The sequence below is a fragment of the Adiantum capillus-veneris genome, chromosome 17 (assembly GCF_014529385.1).
Source record: "Adiantum capillus-veneris isolate H3 chromosome 17, ASM1452938v2, whole genome shotgun sequence".
NCBI classification, from domain to species: domain Eukaryota; kingdom Viridiplantae; phylum Streptophyta; class Polypodiopsida; order Polypodiales; family Pteridaceae; genus Adiantum; species Adiantum capillus-veneris.
In genome coordinates this window covers 25573192-25591238 of record NC_140947.1, presented here as the reverse complement: position 1 = coordinate 25591238, position 18047 = coordinate 25573192, and the positions used below count along the sequence as shown (strand labels likewise).

Here is an 18047-nt window from a genome sequence, read left to right as displayed (position 1 = left end):
TTCACCACTTTGTTTGTGTCCATTGCACTCTCTCACTAAAGGAACGGAAGGCTCTCCCTTCCGTAAGTAAAAGGAACCCTTGAGCACAGATCGGAGCACTCATCCTGAGCAAAGTTCAACATTCACTTCCGCTCCTTACATTTCCCTTTTCAAGGGTCTTAAGCACTTTCTGTACTTCTGGCCGAGCAAGGAGCTTGCAAGTCTGCCATCTGTCGCTTGGGCCGCTTAAGCTCTTCTACTCGTCCTGCCATTATGGATATTTTTTCTGTCGAGGACCGTCTCTCCTTAAGAAAGGAAACGAGAGGACCTTGCTCTGAAATCACTATCACAGGAACGGAAATGTGCACTTAATACTTTAAAATTAATTTACGCTTTTTTTGTAGGATTCTGCACGACATAAAATTGAGAAAACAATGCAGAAAATGGACACAGCACTAGGGACCAGAAGATGGGCTGGTTACCCCCCGCCCTAAAGGAGATTTTTATTAATTTCTGAACTATGAAGTTCATGTCCCAATACTTTTCTGATGCATAAAGATGTATGGTTTCATAAGCCTATTGTCTGAAATTCATCATACCTGTAGCCGAGACATAGCTGTAGCCGAGAACAGCTATGTCTGCTTCGTACTTGGATTTTTATGGGGGAGAAGCTTCTACTCATGTTTGCTCGAGTAGGGAATGGCCACACGAGTTCTCCTTGGCTGAAATCTGCTTCTGAAATACGTCAGAGTGCTGAAATTTTTGTGGGCAACTCGTGCTGCACTTGTTTGAGTGCTATTCCCTGCAGGGACGCACATAAGCTCCTATGGCTACATGTCACAAATTGCTGACGTGTCAAGCCACTGAGGAACGGAGTCAGCCTACGGATCCCGGCCGATTTGATCTAAACCAAAAGAGAAGCAACAGAAGTTTTACCAACTCATAAAGACTAGCCGTGTGGCCTAAATAAAGCTAGGACACACCTTCTTGCAAAGAAACTGATGACATGGCAATAGTACGGAGTTTCCACAATTTGCGTTGACATGCTGACGTGGCAGTGGTACGGATTTCCGTATTTTTCGCTGGCTGATTCCGAAGCCAGCTTTTAGGACCAGATGCTTTTAGGATTTGTTGCTTTTCATGTAAACTGCTTTTAAAGGCCAGGTGCCTTTAAATATGACCCATGGGCTCTCCACTCTGGCAGTCTACTTGCGGGAGATGCACAGCAGACCCATGGCAATTGTACTAAGTTTAAGCAATATAAAGAAATACCGAAAGGGAGGTTTGGGGCTAGTGCTCTCTTGGGGTGGAACTCCGCAACTCCCCGTCTCGTCTCTCTCTCTCTCTCTCTCTCTCTCTCTCTCTCTCTCTCTCTCTCTCTTCTTCTTCTTCTGGCTCTCATGGATCTCTCACTGTTTTTAGGGTTTCGTCACTTCTTCTTTGTTGTTTTTAGGGTTTCGAAATTACTTTTTGGTTTTTTAAAGGGTTTTGTCACTTTTTTGGGCTGTTTTTAGGGTTTTAAAACTGGTTTTTTCTGTTTTTAAGGGTTTCGTCACTGTTTTCTGCTGTTTTTGAGGGTTTTGTCATTATTTTTTTTGTTGTTTATTTGGGTTTCAAATCTGTGTTTTGCTGTTTTTTAAAGGTTTCACAAGCGTTTCTTGTTGTTTTTTAGGGTTTCTTGGATTTTTTTGTTGTTTTAGAGTCTCTCTCTCTCTCTCTCTCTCTCTCTCTCTCTCTCTCTCTCTCTCTCTCTCTCTCTCTCTCTCTCTCTCTCTCTCTCATGGGAAGCATCGGAGAAGTGCGAACGGCTTCCCCTATGTATACAAGGACGCATCCCTCGCCGGCCGCCCACAAAGCCTCTTTCATGCGGATAGGGAAGAGATGTCGGCAATAGAGAAGGAAATGAGAGAATGGAGAAACAAATCCGAAATCTACAAGCAAAAAGTGGACGGCTCAAAGAAGGCGAAATTCAGCCATCCATGATGAAAGAATTGAATACCATGAGAGAAGAAATACGGGTTATCAAGGACGGTGAGGAGAAGAAGTCATGGGCCGCGATCATCTCCGCAACACAAAAGAAAGTAGAGGAGGCCGAAAAATGGATTGAGGTCACCAAGAAAGAGAAAGGTAAGGAAGCTCCTTTACACCCACTCTTATTAACATGACCCTCCAAGAGGAACAAAGGAGGAGGATGCGGGCTCTACATGTGAGGGTAACCGGTCTCAAGGACATAAACAATGTGGAAAAAGAGGTCACAATCCTCACATCCATGATGGGGGTGGAAAATCCTTCACACACAAAGGCATGGAGAGTGGGCAAGAAGAGTGATGGCCCGGGAGAATCTTCAAAAGAGAGAGCTCTCATACTACGCTTCCCCTCCTTGGAAGAGGAGAAGAAATTCCTGAAAAAGAGGCCTACTCTCAAGAAGACAGGTATTTTCCTCGGTGATGATCTCACTCTTTCAAAACTTGCGCATATGAGAGGTAATGCCAGAGATTACGGCGGCAACGGAGAAGGGAAAGATGGCCTTTTACAGAGATGGTCGGGTGGTGATTGTAGAGCGGCACTCTACATGACGGTGTGAGACCTATGGGACCACACTGAAGATGGATACTTGGAATTGTAATGGATCTATGAGGTTGGCCGTTGGTGCCTTTGAGGATAGTTTTAGAGATAGGGACATTGTTTTCTTCTCAGAGACTCATCAGGTCCCTTGACAGCTTATGCCACATGTGGTGGGATATAGATAGGAGACAGCCCATAGGACAGTCGCAAGATCTAAGTATGGGAGTAGAGGTTCAAGAGGAGTAGCAGTGCTAGTTAGGGAGGAGTTACAACCACTACTACATATTGTACGGAGAGATGATCATGCTAGATACATGTGGGTGAGGCTCAGAGCTGACACAAGCCGATTTCTATACATTGCCATATGTTACTCCCCCCCCCCCCCCCCCCCCCCCCCAATACGTCAGTATATGCTGCATCTAGAGGACGGTCTCCTTTCTCTATACTAGATGATGATATATGGGAGTTTTCTACGACTAGTGATATCATCCTCCAAGGGGACTTCAATGCCCAAACGGGCAACTCTCAGACAGTCTTCTAAGACACTTCAAATGAGATGCTTAGAGAGCTGGATGTGGGTGACTTGAGGCTTGACAGATGCTCACATGACACAGAGAAGACGGAGTATAGGAGATACCTCATGGATGACGACTACACATGGGTTAGCCATACTTAATGGCTTACAGTGATTTCCTGGAGCAGCCGGTTTCACATGCTTTCCACACAGACATGGGGCCAATACAATGGACTATGTTATGGCACAGCCGAGTTTAATTCCTTGTATTCAGGATTTCATAGTGGGAGCCAGACCAGTGGGCATAGTGGATGCATTACACACTTTTGCAGAGGATAGTGAATTGTCGGTAAACCTTAGTAAAACCAAGGTTATGATGTTTAACACCACACCACAATGGATCAAAAGATCAGCACCGACTTTCACATATGGTCAAGAGATTGTAGAGTATACATATGCATACACTTACCTTGGAGTTGTCTTCACTGAGCCGAGGTTTTCTTTGGGAAGAGCAACAGAGACTAGACCGACTAGAGGTTTTGCGGCCTTGGGAGGCTTGGAGAGGATCTGTTCGCAGGTTCAGTTTCAAGAACCTCGGACAAAGTTATGACTCTTTGATACTTTAGTAGCCTCAGCTATGTTGTATGGGGTGCACATATGGGGACCTTCTGTAGGCTAGGATGGATGGAGACGTATGGAGAGGCCCTTGGTATCTATGATCTCTCGACTGATCACAGCCAAGGCCTCCGTACCCCGCGCTATCATTCGAGCACAACTAGCTGCCCCTCCTATGGAGATTGAGGAGCTTACCAGATCAGTCTCCTTTGTACACAGCTTGTGGGATACTACTAGAGACAGATATGCTAGACTGGCCATCTTCCAGACAGTTAGCTCTTCAAGGGGACACTTCATGCTCGTATGCACAGATGACATCATGGTTTCAGACGCATGGCTTCACCATGGACAGGCTGCCCCCTTTCCAGTACTCTCTTCAGGCACCCTAGATGTCTCTTACACGGGTGGAGTTTACTAGACTCATTCGTCAGGACCTGATCCAGCTGGATACCAGGAGGACATGGATAGAGCCGCCACAGGAGTTGGGCACGAAGATTGCTTTCTACAGAGAGCATCTTCTCCACCTCACAGGAGATGGGTTTGTTATTTGACCCAGCTACATGGACACACATACGTCTCATGGTTTGCGGTGTGCCATTGGTCACATACGCACATCCTCACATCAGCTGGAGATTGAGACTCGTAGATTCAGATGGATACCAGCAGACAGCACGATATGCCACTTATGCCAGCTAGAGCTAGAGACAGAGCTACATTACATATATCATTGCACAATGTACTATGAGATACGGGGCTGTTTCCACTGCTTATTCAGAGAGGGTTTTGGTCCTTTCTCTAGGGTCATGAGTTATGAGGATCAGAGATGTCTTGGGCTATATCTACTTGAGTTACACAGATATAGACACTTTAATGGGGGGGGGGAGAGAGAGAGAGAGAGAGAGAGAGAGAGAGAGAGAGAGAGAGAGAGAGAGAGAGTCCTAGAGACAGATTACAGATTTCTTTTCACTAGATATGGGACAGTCAGAGGAGAAGCCATTACTGCAGAGCTCGGCCCACACTCATTCGATCACTACCGGCACTCTCATCCAGGGTTGTTCTCGTCCGTCGTACGGCTCGTCCCGTCTTGTCCCGTCCGTTCCGTCCGGCCCTTTTTTTTTTTTTAAAGTCCGTTTGACCGGTTTAAAAACGTTGATCTCGGACGGACTTTTCAGGGTGGTCTCGTAAACAAGGTGGAAGAGGATCGTGAAAGCTATTGCGGCTGTCGGTCCATGAGGGGTGGACAGGTCCATCCTATGCGGACATGCGCACCAAGAAGCTCGACGAAGAGCGGACTTGCAAGTTGCCTTCTTGTCCAATGTGATAATCAATTCTCTAATTGTCCCAAGTGTAAAATCTAGGGTTAAGAATTGCGTGTTTTTATTTTTGAACGTACGTAACCATGTCGTACGACATAAAATTTTCTAGTTCGATGAGTACCGTACGTCTTCGTACGTGGACAAAACGTACGTGACCGTACGAGACCACCCTGCTCTCATCGACCGAGCACTGGAGCTACAGAGATCCAGACGGCCACAATTGAGGAGAGGGGCTACACAGCATCCACGGAGACTATAGCAGAGCGAGCCATACTCTCTCGACATCCAGAGTGTAGATGAGGATGGATTCTAGTAGTAGTATCTTAGTTCTAGTTCTTTTGTACCCAGACATGGTACTAGATTCACCATTCTGTAACAGATTGGTCTCATAGGTCATTTTGGCCTTTTGAGGACGTTAATATAACATTTCATTTCTCTCTTTCAGTTCAGTTGTTATTTGAAGTGCTTAAAGTTGTTCAGTCCGTTCTTTTCCGTTGGCATGTGTTGTCCGTCCCGTGACACTGCACTCTATCTTCGCCGCGCACTTGACAACTTCTGCATGGCCTTCACAGACACCAAAGCAAGAAAATTGTGAGGGGAGAGAGAATGGGCTGAACTGAAAGCCAAGAGAGAGGACTCTTGTGTGTGGGTGGAAACTGTTCTAGAGCACCTCCAAGAGATAGCGCTAGGCCTTTCTTATGGTCTTGCACGGAGATTTGCCATCTGGTGCTGCATGAGAGTGGAGAGAGAGAGATCAAAATCTTTCTAAGGTGGTCTCTCCAGTTTTCTCACGCTATGGCTAAGTTTTTTCAATGTTTAGTAATTTAAGCCCTTTCAGATCTGCCGAGCACCGACTTTAGAAGGTTTTTAAACTTTACACTTAAATACGATCGTTAAAATCCGATTTTTTGGTCAATTTGGAGCATTAATAACTCAGCCGATTTCATGACTTTCCCGACTCGATCTGCCGGCTTCCGTCGGGGGCGTATTTACTCTGTGTCTGGCCGGCCACAACAAAACTATTAAATTATAGCTTTTCTGAGCTAACTAGGGACACCATCTTATTCATCTCCTTGTTTTGAACTATTCTACACTGCGTCCGGCTATTGTTCTACTTATCATACTATCTGGACACGAATAAATTTCTTGATGGCACATTGCATCGGAAAATTTATCCATTCATAATTGGTACCAATAAATTCATAAATTCATTCTGTGCACAGAAATTATTTTCATTTATCTTTAGTTGTAGCTAAAAATATTACAGCTTCCAAAGCTCGGGGCCCTGAAACAAATCTCGGACTATGAGCTTGGCAAGCAATGCACCACTATGCATCTCTGGATTGATAATGGCCAAACCTCCCTCCTCTCGATCCATAATAACAGTGTGCCAGTGACTAGGTTGCATGGCTCTAGAGCCATCTGAGCCACCCACAGAAAATTGCGCGCTACCGCAACTGTGACATAACTCTAGGATGTAAAGTCAAGCAAGAGGTAGTAAAGCAGGCTATTGCAAGAAGAACTAGGTTACAATCAAAGCTCTGCCAGCCAAAGATATATGCAAGAGGGCCAATGGCAAAGCTTCCTCCTGATAGACTACAAGACCGGCTCAAATTGTTGCTCAGGCGACACATCAATGCCAACATGAAAACCAAATATTTACAAGTCTGACCTCTCATCAGCCAAGTGAAGTGGTCCTACACTCCCCACTGACAGCCCTCAACTCCCACCAGAAAACTGAATGACTTGTGCCAATTGACAAGAGCACCTTTGGCCAAGCATAGGGTAGTGAAGGTTGGCTGTAGACTTCGTAAGATACGTAGATTATACTGTGTATATAACAAAGTATCATCTGCATACTAATGGTCCAACAAGTGCGGGGACCTGCCCACTAGAATAGCAAGAGCGCACAGCTGCCGAGTCTGGCCTCTCAAAACAAGCTACATAGCCTCAGCAAAGAGCAAAACCAAATATGGGGCCAATGGGCATCCCTGACGTACAGAGCGAGATACATGAAATCTTTGTGCAATATGACCTCTGATAGTAACAGCACTAGAAGCAGAACAATGAAGAGACGCAACTCCTGTAATCCAGTACAAAAAAAAGTGGTATTTACCTCAGATCAAAATACGTCTGGACTGCTGAAATTTGGGCTATGATACCATGTGAGAGTTCACAAGAAAATATATTGGAGTGCAGGAGAGAGTGGACCATTGGCCAACCACGGTCTCAAAAGGTGAGAACCAATGACAACCATGATGGTCAAAATCAGATCCAAAACCTCACATACCATCCAGATGGGTGGCCAGTCCGGCACAATCACCAGCCATACACGAACACCAGAAATGCATAGTGGAGCAGCAGAAGATAATACTCTTAGCAAGAATCCCACAGCAGGGACAGCAAGCAGTGGTGACAAATGGCAGCAGCAAACTAGTGGTTAGCTGGGGGGTCACCAAATGTGTTGAGTGTAGCATGAGAAGTGCATTAAGAGGGGATTTTTCAATTTAGAAAAGTCACAAAGTGTCCATCTACAAGAGGGGTTTAAGAAATCAATTTTGGAAAAGCATGAAAGTTAATAAAGAAAAGGAGGTCATTTAATTAATGACCATGTGTGAGTGGGGAGGAGTTTTCAAAATATCTGGTGAACACACATGATACACGCAGTTTCTTGATAGTGGACTCCCCTGAGGTGGTTTGTTTCCATTTGCACTTCATTAAAATTCTTTTTTTGCTGCCATATTTAATCCTTGTGAATAAAAAATTGTCAGCCTCAATAGTATATAGCACCTCCACAGTAATTATCAGTTAGCATTTGAATTTACTACAATTTCTCATCATCCATGTAGTTCTACACTGTCCATTTTCAAGATATTTTTCCTTCATATGAAATGCAATACACAAGAAAGTAAAAGTAAATGACATTACCTTTCAATCTTGATATTGCGGCGCGCAAGCATCACAGTCATAAAGACCGGTACCATAACAGCGCTCAAGTGCTTCATTGTGTGACCGCTGATGCTATGATTGGTCCATCTATAGATCTTTCTGTCCAAAACCTCTTCAATTTTTGCAAGCAGATATAAGGCTGTTTACAGTCACAAGTTGAAAGGTATAAATTTGGATGAAATGTTGAGTATGCCTTTGGTTATCAGGGTATAGACTGATGGTGCCTTTTCATTCGTGAATTATTATCAAAAGACTCACCTGCAACCCAGAGCCAATAAAGAGAATGTGTATACTTTGGTGGCAGAGATACTGTCATGGCTGGTATAGCAACACATGGTACAAACTGCACAATTGCATATGGACGCAAATCATCAGAAAACCTGCGAGGTAAAACATTAATTTACCCAAATGCACTTTAATTTCTTTCAGTATCCACGCAAAGAATGCAAACCTAACCCTTGAGCACCAATAAGCGTAAGATACCTCCAGTATGCCACACTGACAATTCCAGCAAGAAGAAGAGGAACAAGTGAGGCAGTCCCCCTTCGTTCATCTATTCTCTCAATAATAAAAACTGCCATTATTGATGAAAAGGCTATAGTCATCTGTAATCAGACAGGACCACAAGAAAAAATAAATCAGTATGTCTCAACTTACCAATAAACAGCAGCAAGATCTAATGGTCATGAAGCTAGTTGAGAGACGGGTGAAAAGGGTGAAAAAAGGGGATAGCTGATTTATTGTTTCATATTGCTACGGTCGATCAGTAGTACAACAATGCCCACACAGCAGACTGCACTAACAAAAGCTTTCAAACAGGAAAATACCTTGCAAAAATTCAAAAAATTCCGTGCAAGAGCCTCTCTATCCTAATCCGATGTCTCAAGCTGAGCCCTGAAATAACCTCTTCCCAAAGGGGAGACGGTCATAATTCTGAAAGTAACGCTGCTGCAAAAAGGTAGCCTTTCAATTCCTTGTCACAGAATTAATAGCCAACAACGTTGCCCCAATGGATACAAGAGTGGTCCAACATGACCCAATGGATAGACTCAAGGTACGCACAACTGCCACTGCAACTGCTACTGCCATTTGCTCCTGCACACGAGACCACTGACACGGCCTCAACATGGGCAATACCGCACTGCATCTCCTCCCTGCCTCTGCATATGATCGCCCATTTGTAGGCTGCCCAGCGGAGAAAAACGCAAGGAAGATGTCCCTGCTGCCCATCATCTGCATGTGTGCTGCCCTAATGCTGGGAATGAAAAACGCTAGGGCTGCCAAGAAAAACACTGGAGAAGACTGCTAAAAATGCCCGCATCCTGCCCTCCTCCCCGCCCATCGGCCACCCTAGGGCTGCCCACTATGGGCGCCCTGCACCCAAGGGCTCTGTGCACACATACATCCCATAGTGCCCTTGCGCACTCCTATATACCTCCAGGAGTCCAGGACGGCCAGCAGCCAGCCGTCACGACTAGGAGAAAAGAGAATAAATAGGAGAAAACTAGGGCAAGAGGGCACCAGAGGTCCTCTAGGGCCATGGGGAAACACTGGCAAGGCTGGGGAAAAATACTCCCAACCTCCAGGAGCCTGATAGCCATGGAGAAAAACCAAAACCACGAGCTAAACATGGCTAGACACATTTCGACAGGAGAAATCTATCTCTCTCTAGCCGGCCACAACCACAATATAGCCCTCACTCCCTAACACCTGTCCCTAGGAGAAACTGGGATTGACTGGGCAAATCCAGGGAGATGCCATAACTCTAACACTCCCTCTCAGCTCCTAGAAAGGAAGACGGACCAAGAAGATGGAATGAGCAATCTGCAACTGTAAAGAGAGGGTTTCGTGGACGAGGATATCTGCTATAGGACTTCGTGGTCGAATACCACCTGGCCAGAATGCCATCCAACCACTACCCTCGAAAGATTTTCGGGGAGTAAAATGTTCAATCCAGCTCTAAGAAAATCTCCTCGACTCAATCGACTCACAAGTCACACAATCAACATCTGCAAAAGGTATTGTTGTTACTTGCTCCAAGAGAATGCATCAAAATTAAGGGTAAAGGCATAAACTACTGGTACCCGGATCATTTCCCAACTCTAAAGTGCTCCACCCTCGAGGAAAGAGTCGAAAGCATGCACCTCCAGTCACATACCACATGCCAAAATCTACAAGCTGGTATGGAAAGTCCAAAGAATGCGGACAACCAAGGCTACTAAGAAATCAATTGTCGATGACGAAGAACCAAGGAATTGCACCAACCACCATATAGAATGATGAATTGTAAATTGTATCAAAAGAACTCCGTCGGAACTGAGAGTGAAAATTGCTACTGATCTTCCTCTGTCTAGAACACATCCAAAAAGAGTATCACCCCACTCTCAAAATGAATTGGGAACAAACATCCAATAGAAAGGAGCACACATCGATACTTAGACTACATGCTAATACGGTAAGAGACCTTGCACCCAAGCTCTGCAAGAGAAGAACAAGGTGCTATAGAAATCCACCAAATAGACTATCAATCCTGTCCACTACACATGGAACCACTAGAACTATAAGGAAGCAATCCCGGAAACTGGCTCCCAAGCTGGCTCCACATCCCCCTCTGAAGGGAGAATACCCAGACCATGGATAACTGCCACAACTCTCCAACAATCTCTACTTGTGTAACTCGATCATCAAAGGTAGGTGAATCCAAAAGAAAACATACATGTGGAGCTTGGAACCAAATCTGGGAGAATCGAGAAGAAAATCTCCATGGAATGCCATGGCTATATTAGAGTTCAAGCATCTCTTGGTTCATCCAGTCGGTCCCAGTTTCTCCCAGGGATAGGTGTTAGGAAGTGAGGGTTGTTTTGTGACTGGGCTTGGCTAGTGTGTCTCATGTCGGGTTGTGTCTAGCCATGTTTAGCCTTGGGTTTTGGCTTGGTTCCATGGCCATTAAGCTCTACAGGCTGGGGGGGGTATTTTTCCCTCTGCTTATATAGCCTTTGGTACTCATTTTCCCTATTTTCTCCCATTTCCCAGGTCGTGGGGGCTGGTGGATAGCTGGCCGACCTGGAATTGGGTCGCCAGAGCCTCGATTCCTCAAGAGGCTAGGGAAACCCATGTGGAGACGGTGTCAGTGGTCTCGTGTGAGGGAACAGTTGACAATGTCAGTAGCAGACGCAGTTGTGTGTACCTCGGGTCTATCCAGTTGGATCGTCAGTTCTATGCCTGACCACCCTTGGTCACTTGTATGAGCAGATTGTTATCAACATCATGAGCCTTTCCCAGATCTCTCTCTCTCTCTCTCTCTCTCTCTCTCTCTCTCTCTCTCTCTCTCTCTCTCTCTCTCAAATGCCGTCTCTTCCTACCTCAGTGATCTCTCTTCTCCACACATGTGCCTTGTTCATGTGTTTGGCATTGTAGGTGTTCTAGATCGGAGTCGAGGTGTCCACCAAATCACGAGCCAGTTCTTGTCTTCATTCCATCTTCCGCTGCCACCTTTGACATGGTATCAGAGCCCTATGATGATACGACCACCTTTGATGCTCAGATTTGGCTGATCTGGTACCTGTTTTGGACATGATTGAGAGAGAAGAAGCTTGCTGTTTTTTCCTGGTTTTCTCAAGTTTGGGGCAGACTTGGGTATGTGGAGGCCTTGGATCCTTGTCTACGACTTCCCCGGCTATGTTTTCTTCGAGGAAATGGATTGGCAGATTTGTTGTGCCTTTTGCAAATGCAGGTCTTTCTTGGAATTGTCGACGGAGCTACCTATCCGGTGGATAGCAGGTTGATGTTTCGGGTGTACTTTTGTACCAGATTGTGTACTATGGATGACAGAGGGGGATCTCGTTCCTTCTTGAAGCAAAGGATGCTCTTTGATTTTCACTTGTCCATCTAAGGATGGAAATTCCGGTTCCGGCTTCAGGTGGCTCTTGTCTATCCGGTATGCAGCAGTTCAAGTGCATGTTTTCGTGCATGTGTTAGAGTTGGCTTTTACAGGCAGAGGGGGATACTTCTATCTCCAGAACCATTTCTTGTTTGGTCATCCGACTTCCTTGAATGAGGTTTAAAAGTGGAGCATGTGGTGCTAGACCCTTAGCCAACAATGACTATAGTTCGAGGAGGCATCTCGTAGGTAAACTCCTCATGGAAGTCCAAAGAATTAAAGCTCCACTCTAGTCTGTAGATCAAGGCCGAAGCGATGACAAAAAAAGAAGAGATTACTCCTCCAAGCAATGTACCTATCGTACCAAAAAGTCTATTGAAGTCTCTGTCCACCACTGGATGGTGGTGCCTTCTTAGGGAAGTCGATGTTTCCATATTCCGTGAGAACGGCCATATCTCTCGTAAAGTTCACTTGAATAGTATGCACCTATCAAACAAGTTGTACCTCCTCTAGAGTCACCACCATCGACATCGGCTGGAATAAAAGGTTCCCTGTAGATCTCATGCCCAAAAGAAATGATCAAGCCAATGTCGAGGATACCACAAGCTACAACAGTCACCGATAGACCGCATGAACCACCATCGGATGGTGTACTTTCAATGAGCCTTCTATCCAGCCAAAAACACGCCTATGAGCACCTAAAAATCCCATTGTGAAGAAAAACTCAGCTTGCTCATCCGCACATACAAGTGCATTGCAGATGTAACTAAATCGAAACTTGCAATTGATTAATCTGATAACTATTGCCTAATTAATCAATGTACTAATGATAAAGACATACAATACAAGCGGAAATTAACATCGACATAGCCCAGAGGCAGATTTCATGAGGCCGATCCCCTCTCGCAAGGACTTTCCATTATGCATAGAAAATTACGACTGTATGCAAAAAAAACAATGAATCTGTTGAGCTCTTGGGTAATTTCTGCACTATGTGAAGACTTAGAACTTCACAAAATAGGCAATTAGAAGTTCTATTTTATCCAATCTTCTCCTGAAAGACATAGCTATGGAGATTTTTGGTTTTTTTTTTTGGGAGGGGGGGGGGTTAATTATTTCTAACGATGGATTGAACGGAAACACAAAATCTACACACTTGCTAGCACTTTTAGTACTTCAAACACTTACAGACCAGGCGAAGTTCCAAGCCAAGACATATTGGGTCCAAAGACTAGCGCCCCTTTCAGTATTTCTTTATTATTTGATTGAACAAGGAACAACTCCCGTTGGGTCCAAATCCTCCAGCTCTGCATCTAGATGCCTGAAAGAATGGCCCTAGGGACACTTATAAAGAGTACATCGGTTGATAAAAGCAGAGCCCCAAAAGCATTAAGCCTAAAAACACTTGGCTCTAAAAACATTTGGTCCCAAAAAGCTAGCACTAAAAATTGCAAAAAAGCTACCGGCGCAATTTGCGAAAATCTGTACTGGTTTCCATGTCATTAGTCAATAGCATAAAATACAAAAATCTGTACAGCTATACCACGTTAGCAAGTTAACGCAAATTCTGAAAATCTGTCACGTCACTGACTTGTCACATACCCCTCTCTTAAAGAAAAGTAATCGTCATCGATTACACCTACCGTCTACGAAACAACTTATCTTTTCTCTAGGGTTTAGGCCCCTTGGCCGGAATTCGCAAAACACAGTCAAGTAAGCCCACGACCCGAAGGTCACTCAGATGTCCTAGTGCCACGCAAATGATCACAGATGCAAATACCACATAGAGACAATTGTTCATGCACAGAGGATTCTAGCTTTGACCAAGAGATTAGCATGGACCACCTTCCTAGGGAGATTGAATCTGTGACTGGCCAACGAACGCATGGATCAGATGCGTATTTGATCTCGACGCAAAAATCCTCAATTGCAGGGGGTAAGAAAATGCTCACATTTCTAACATTTATGCAACTTAAAATCTCATAAAAATTTGATTAGGTCATGCATTCTTGTGTCATGATGGACATGCACAAAGAAAAGCTAGTTGAAGACACCTCAAGTGCGTCTAAAAATCTGTTTTAGACCAGTATCTTAGCCAACGCCTGTAAAAGTTCATTGGATCTTGCTTCGATGTCGATCACTCACCCAAGATCTTAGCCAATGCCTATAAAAGTTCATTCGATCCTGCTTGTGGTGCGCGCACACACCCAAGATCATAATCTTAATTAATCACAAATAATACAACAAAATTCTCAATTCATCATAATCTACATTCATAGTTCTTTCTTTTATCTCCCGCCGCTTCTTGAGTAGTTTGATTTTTGAAGTTCAACATCAATTCTTTGTTCTAGTGCTTCAATTGGATAGTTCGCTCTTTGGCGTCAAAACAGGCATGGTACTTGTAAAACCATGGCATGCCCAATAGAACATCACATCCTCCCAAATCCATAATGTAAAAATCAATTGGATCTGTAAATATCTGAACTTGCATTCGAAGTGATCCGATCAACGGTGTCGATGATGTGTAGGTTCCATTAGCCGTTAATGCTTCAATTTGTGTCCCTTTGGCATATTCTTCAATACCTAATCTTGCAGCTAGATAAAATTTTGTATAGATGCCTGAGTCGAAGAGGATAAGGGCATCTTGATCTTTGAATTTTTTCCATAGCTTTGCATGGCTCATTGGATGCATCAACGGTAGGAACACCTATCGAGTCGGAAATCAATCCAATTGAAGGTCGGGACTTCTTATTTCTTGTGCTTTCATACGTAGAGGGTCTTTTGTTAATGGGGTTTTCTAGGCAGTCCCAAGCAATGTGACCGTGAAGGCCACATTTGTAACACCTTCCTTTTGATTGGTATTGTGCCACCTCTTCAGAAGTGAGCCTTCGAGTAGGAGTGTTGGAGCTTGTACCTGCTCTTGGTTGTGGAGTATCTTGGGTAGAGGACGAGGACTTGGATTTCTCTAGGAAGGGTCATTGAATACCAATTCTTTCTTCATAATGTGATAGCCCACTCTTGCATGTGACATAAGCTGTTGCATATTTGATGCCACCTTCCCTATGCAGTAATCTCGTAGTGGAAAAGGTAGTCCCACAATGTACTTCTCAATCTCTTCTGCAAAAGTAATGTCTCAAAAGGTGGAAATCGGCAGATAGGCGTCCCAAAATCTTTGGTTGTAAATTGAAAGAGTGTTCGAAGGGTACATCCTATGACCAGACCATGCTGCAATTATATCTACTTCGAATGTCTCATCAAGAAAGCTTGGGTAGAAAAAGAGATTGAAGTCATGCCAGGTCTTTGGACTGCCTCGTTTCTTGGTTAGGGCAGCCCACCATGTCAAAGCACTATCTTTGAGAAAAGATATGACTCATAGCCACTTGGATTCTTTTGTAAAGTTTCCGTTACTAAATAGAACATCAAACTGTTGTAAGCACTTTAAAGCATTGTTGCAATCTTGGACACCTGAGAAGGTGAAAAATTTAACCATGGAACCACCATCCTTGAAGGGTATTGGACCTGATTCTGCCAGCAGAGGTGCCGGGTAATAATAATAACGATGATGGTGTCCATCCGTTGCATAAGTGGGTGCGATTGGTGGTGGGGGAACATAGGGCGAGGGTGAAATGGGAATCTGTTATGGTACTTTGGAAACCACACGCAATTGTTCTCTTAAAGCCATGTTCTTGAAAATGCCTCCCAGAAATTGAGAGACATCTCTAGAGTTCTGTCGTGAAGAAGTAGTGGGGCTTCCAAATCAATCTTGTCATCCATCGGCCTCTGTCTTTGTCGTTCTGCTAAATATCTCAGGTGAAAAATTTAACCATGGAACCACCATCCTTGAAGGGTATTGGACCTGATTCTGCCAGTAGAGGTGCTGAGTAATAATAATAACGATGATGGTGTCCATCCGTTGCATAAGTGGGTGCGATTGGTGGTGGGGGAACATAGGGCGGGGATGCAATGGGAATCTGTAGTGGTACTTTGGAAACCACACGCAGTTGTTCTCTTAAAGCCATGTTCTTGAAAATGCCTCCCAAAAATTGAGAGACATCTCTTGAGTTCTGTTGTGAAGAAGTAGTGGGGCTTCCAAATCAATCTTGTCATCCATCGGCCTCTGTCTTTGTCGTTCTGCTAAATATACCAATTATCGTACAACATAATGGGCATGTGTCTCGTCAGGGAGCCTCTCGGTGGATGGGCTTAGTGGATTTCCTCCTTCAATAGTGTGACCTCCCAGTGCTCCATCCATGTCGATAGGATCTTGGATTCTTTATGGCTTATGCCCCTTAAGAAAGAGCGATGAGGACGAGAGCGTGCCCGATGTGCGATGGACTAAGGGTGGGAGTGGCTAGTAAGCCCGAGGCAGGGACACTGATTCTTTTATATAAAAAAATTCTATAAAATTTGGAAGCGCCATCTTGATTTGTCTGCTCTTTGGTAGGATTAATATGCTTTCAAAAATGCACACGCCTGAAGCTCTGATACCTCCAACGATGGATCGGACGGAAACACTGAATCTACACACTTGGCATCACTTTTAGTACTTCAAATAGTTAAATAACTGAGAGAGAAGACACGAACCGGTAGAGTTCTGAGCCAAGACGTTTTGGCCCCAAAGACTGGCCCCCCTTTCGGTATTTCTTTATTATTGATTCAACAAGGTACAACTCCCGTTGGATCCTGTAACAGACTTGGACACTCCAAGTGAAGAATCAGCACCAAATAACCACTTCAAAACAGTTCACAGTTCACAATTTATTCGACACTGGCCCGGCGGAGTTCCGTGCCTAGAGATATTAGCCCCAAAGACTGGTGCCCCTTTCGGTATTTCTTTTTGTATTAATCTGATTTCAAAGTACAAGAGTGAGGGCAAGCGCTCACACTCAAACTCTGCGTCCAGATGCTCTGAGTTGTGAGAGGCCTGCTCACATATTTAAAGGTACAAAGGTTGCTAAAAGCAAAGCCCCAAAAGTTAAAAATCAAAAGCCTTAAAAGCTTTGGAAAAAATAAAGCAAAGGTTCTTCCTCTCTCTTGCTTGTAAACAAAAAGCAAAAGGATGTTTTATCTCTCTCTCTCTCAACAATTGCGTAGAAAAAGCATTGCTCAAAAGCTGCCCTAAATCTCCGCAAAAAGCGCCGCAAATCACGGGGTTCTGTATTGCTGCCACGTGTCATCCGTACGGCCAACCACGTTAGCATTTTCTGCAGCCTTTTAGGGTTAGGGTTTACATCAAAATTAGGATTTTTTATTTTAGGGTTAGGGTTTCAGCAAAATTAGGGTTTTTGATTTTTGGGTTAGGTTTCTTGCAGAGCGGACAGCCACGTCATCACTTTGTGACATACCCCCCTCTTGAAAGCATTGTAATCGCCCTCGATTACGCATGCAAAACAGACAGAGGCCATAAACCGTCTTAGCAGACACTGACTGTTAGTACCTATGCACTAGGAGCGCACATCTAGTACATGTACCAATCGACAGTCATCAGGATATCACTAGACATCACATGACATTCAAATTCATTCGGATCTTAGACCATGACTAATCGACAATGTAGCTAGCAATCGCATCTAGATCCAACCAGGACCTCATCGATGCCTGATTGACTAGCCCCTATTGCAACCATGTCTATTCGAGATCAATTAGACCAAAATGCTGCAGCCATTTCGTCTATCAGTTCCTGCTTTTAAAAACAAGTCAAGAACAAATCAGTTTCATATTTAGGAATTCCATTTCAGAAAGTCATCCAACAGAATACTGTCAGCTCTCAGTATCCCTGAAGCTCAAAGAGATATCAGTGACTCTAGTATTCAAAAATCGAGGCATCTATTGACAAAGGAGCGGAGTAACTCCCCTCTTGTGCAAACCCACTGCACCAGATCTCAAGCCAAGCTGAATTCTGGGTTCCATTTGGAATAGACTATGCTAAACCAACAGCTTCAAGGTGAAGGTTCACAATCTAGGAGTATCTGCAAGGTGAGGCCTCCTCCTCCATCCACTTTGCATCCAATGCGAAGTAGGTCTTGAATTTAACCATGAATCGTCAATTCGCTTTACCTTCTTTCTTTCTTTCTGTGCCAATTCCTGTTTGGGAACGAGTATCTGCTCGTTTTCGTCCAATTCGAGTTGTTCATCAACAGGCACATCGCCTTCAAAAGGCTTCAAGAGACTCACATTAAAAAAACATTGTGAATCCTCCAAGTATTCTGGCAGCCTCAGTCCAAAGGAG

General features: G+C 44.3%; 1 protein-coding gene across 2 annotated transcripts in view; it reads right to left on the bottom strand.

Annotated features, from left to right (window-relative positions):
- Positions 1 to 18047, bottom strand: part of LOC147436941 (uncharacterized) — a 118622-nt gene that overhangs the window by 18390 nt on the left and 82185 nt on the right. For both annotated transcript variants that reach the window (XM_086486338.1, XM_086486339.1), the window contains exons 4-6: positions 8422 to 8543; positions 8197 to 8318; positions 7918 to 8077 (exon numbers count right to left, since the gene is read on the bottom strand). In XM_086486338.1, coding sequence (XP_086342464.1) covers positions 7918 to 8077; positions 8197 to 8318; positions 8422 to 8543 — 404 coding nt within the window. The remainder of the gene's footprint in view (positions 1 to 7917; positions 8078 to 8196; positions 8319 to 8421; positions 8544 to 18047) is intronic.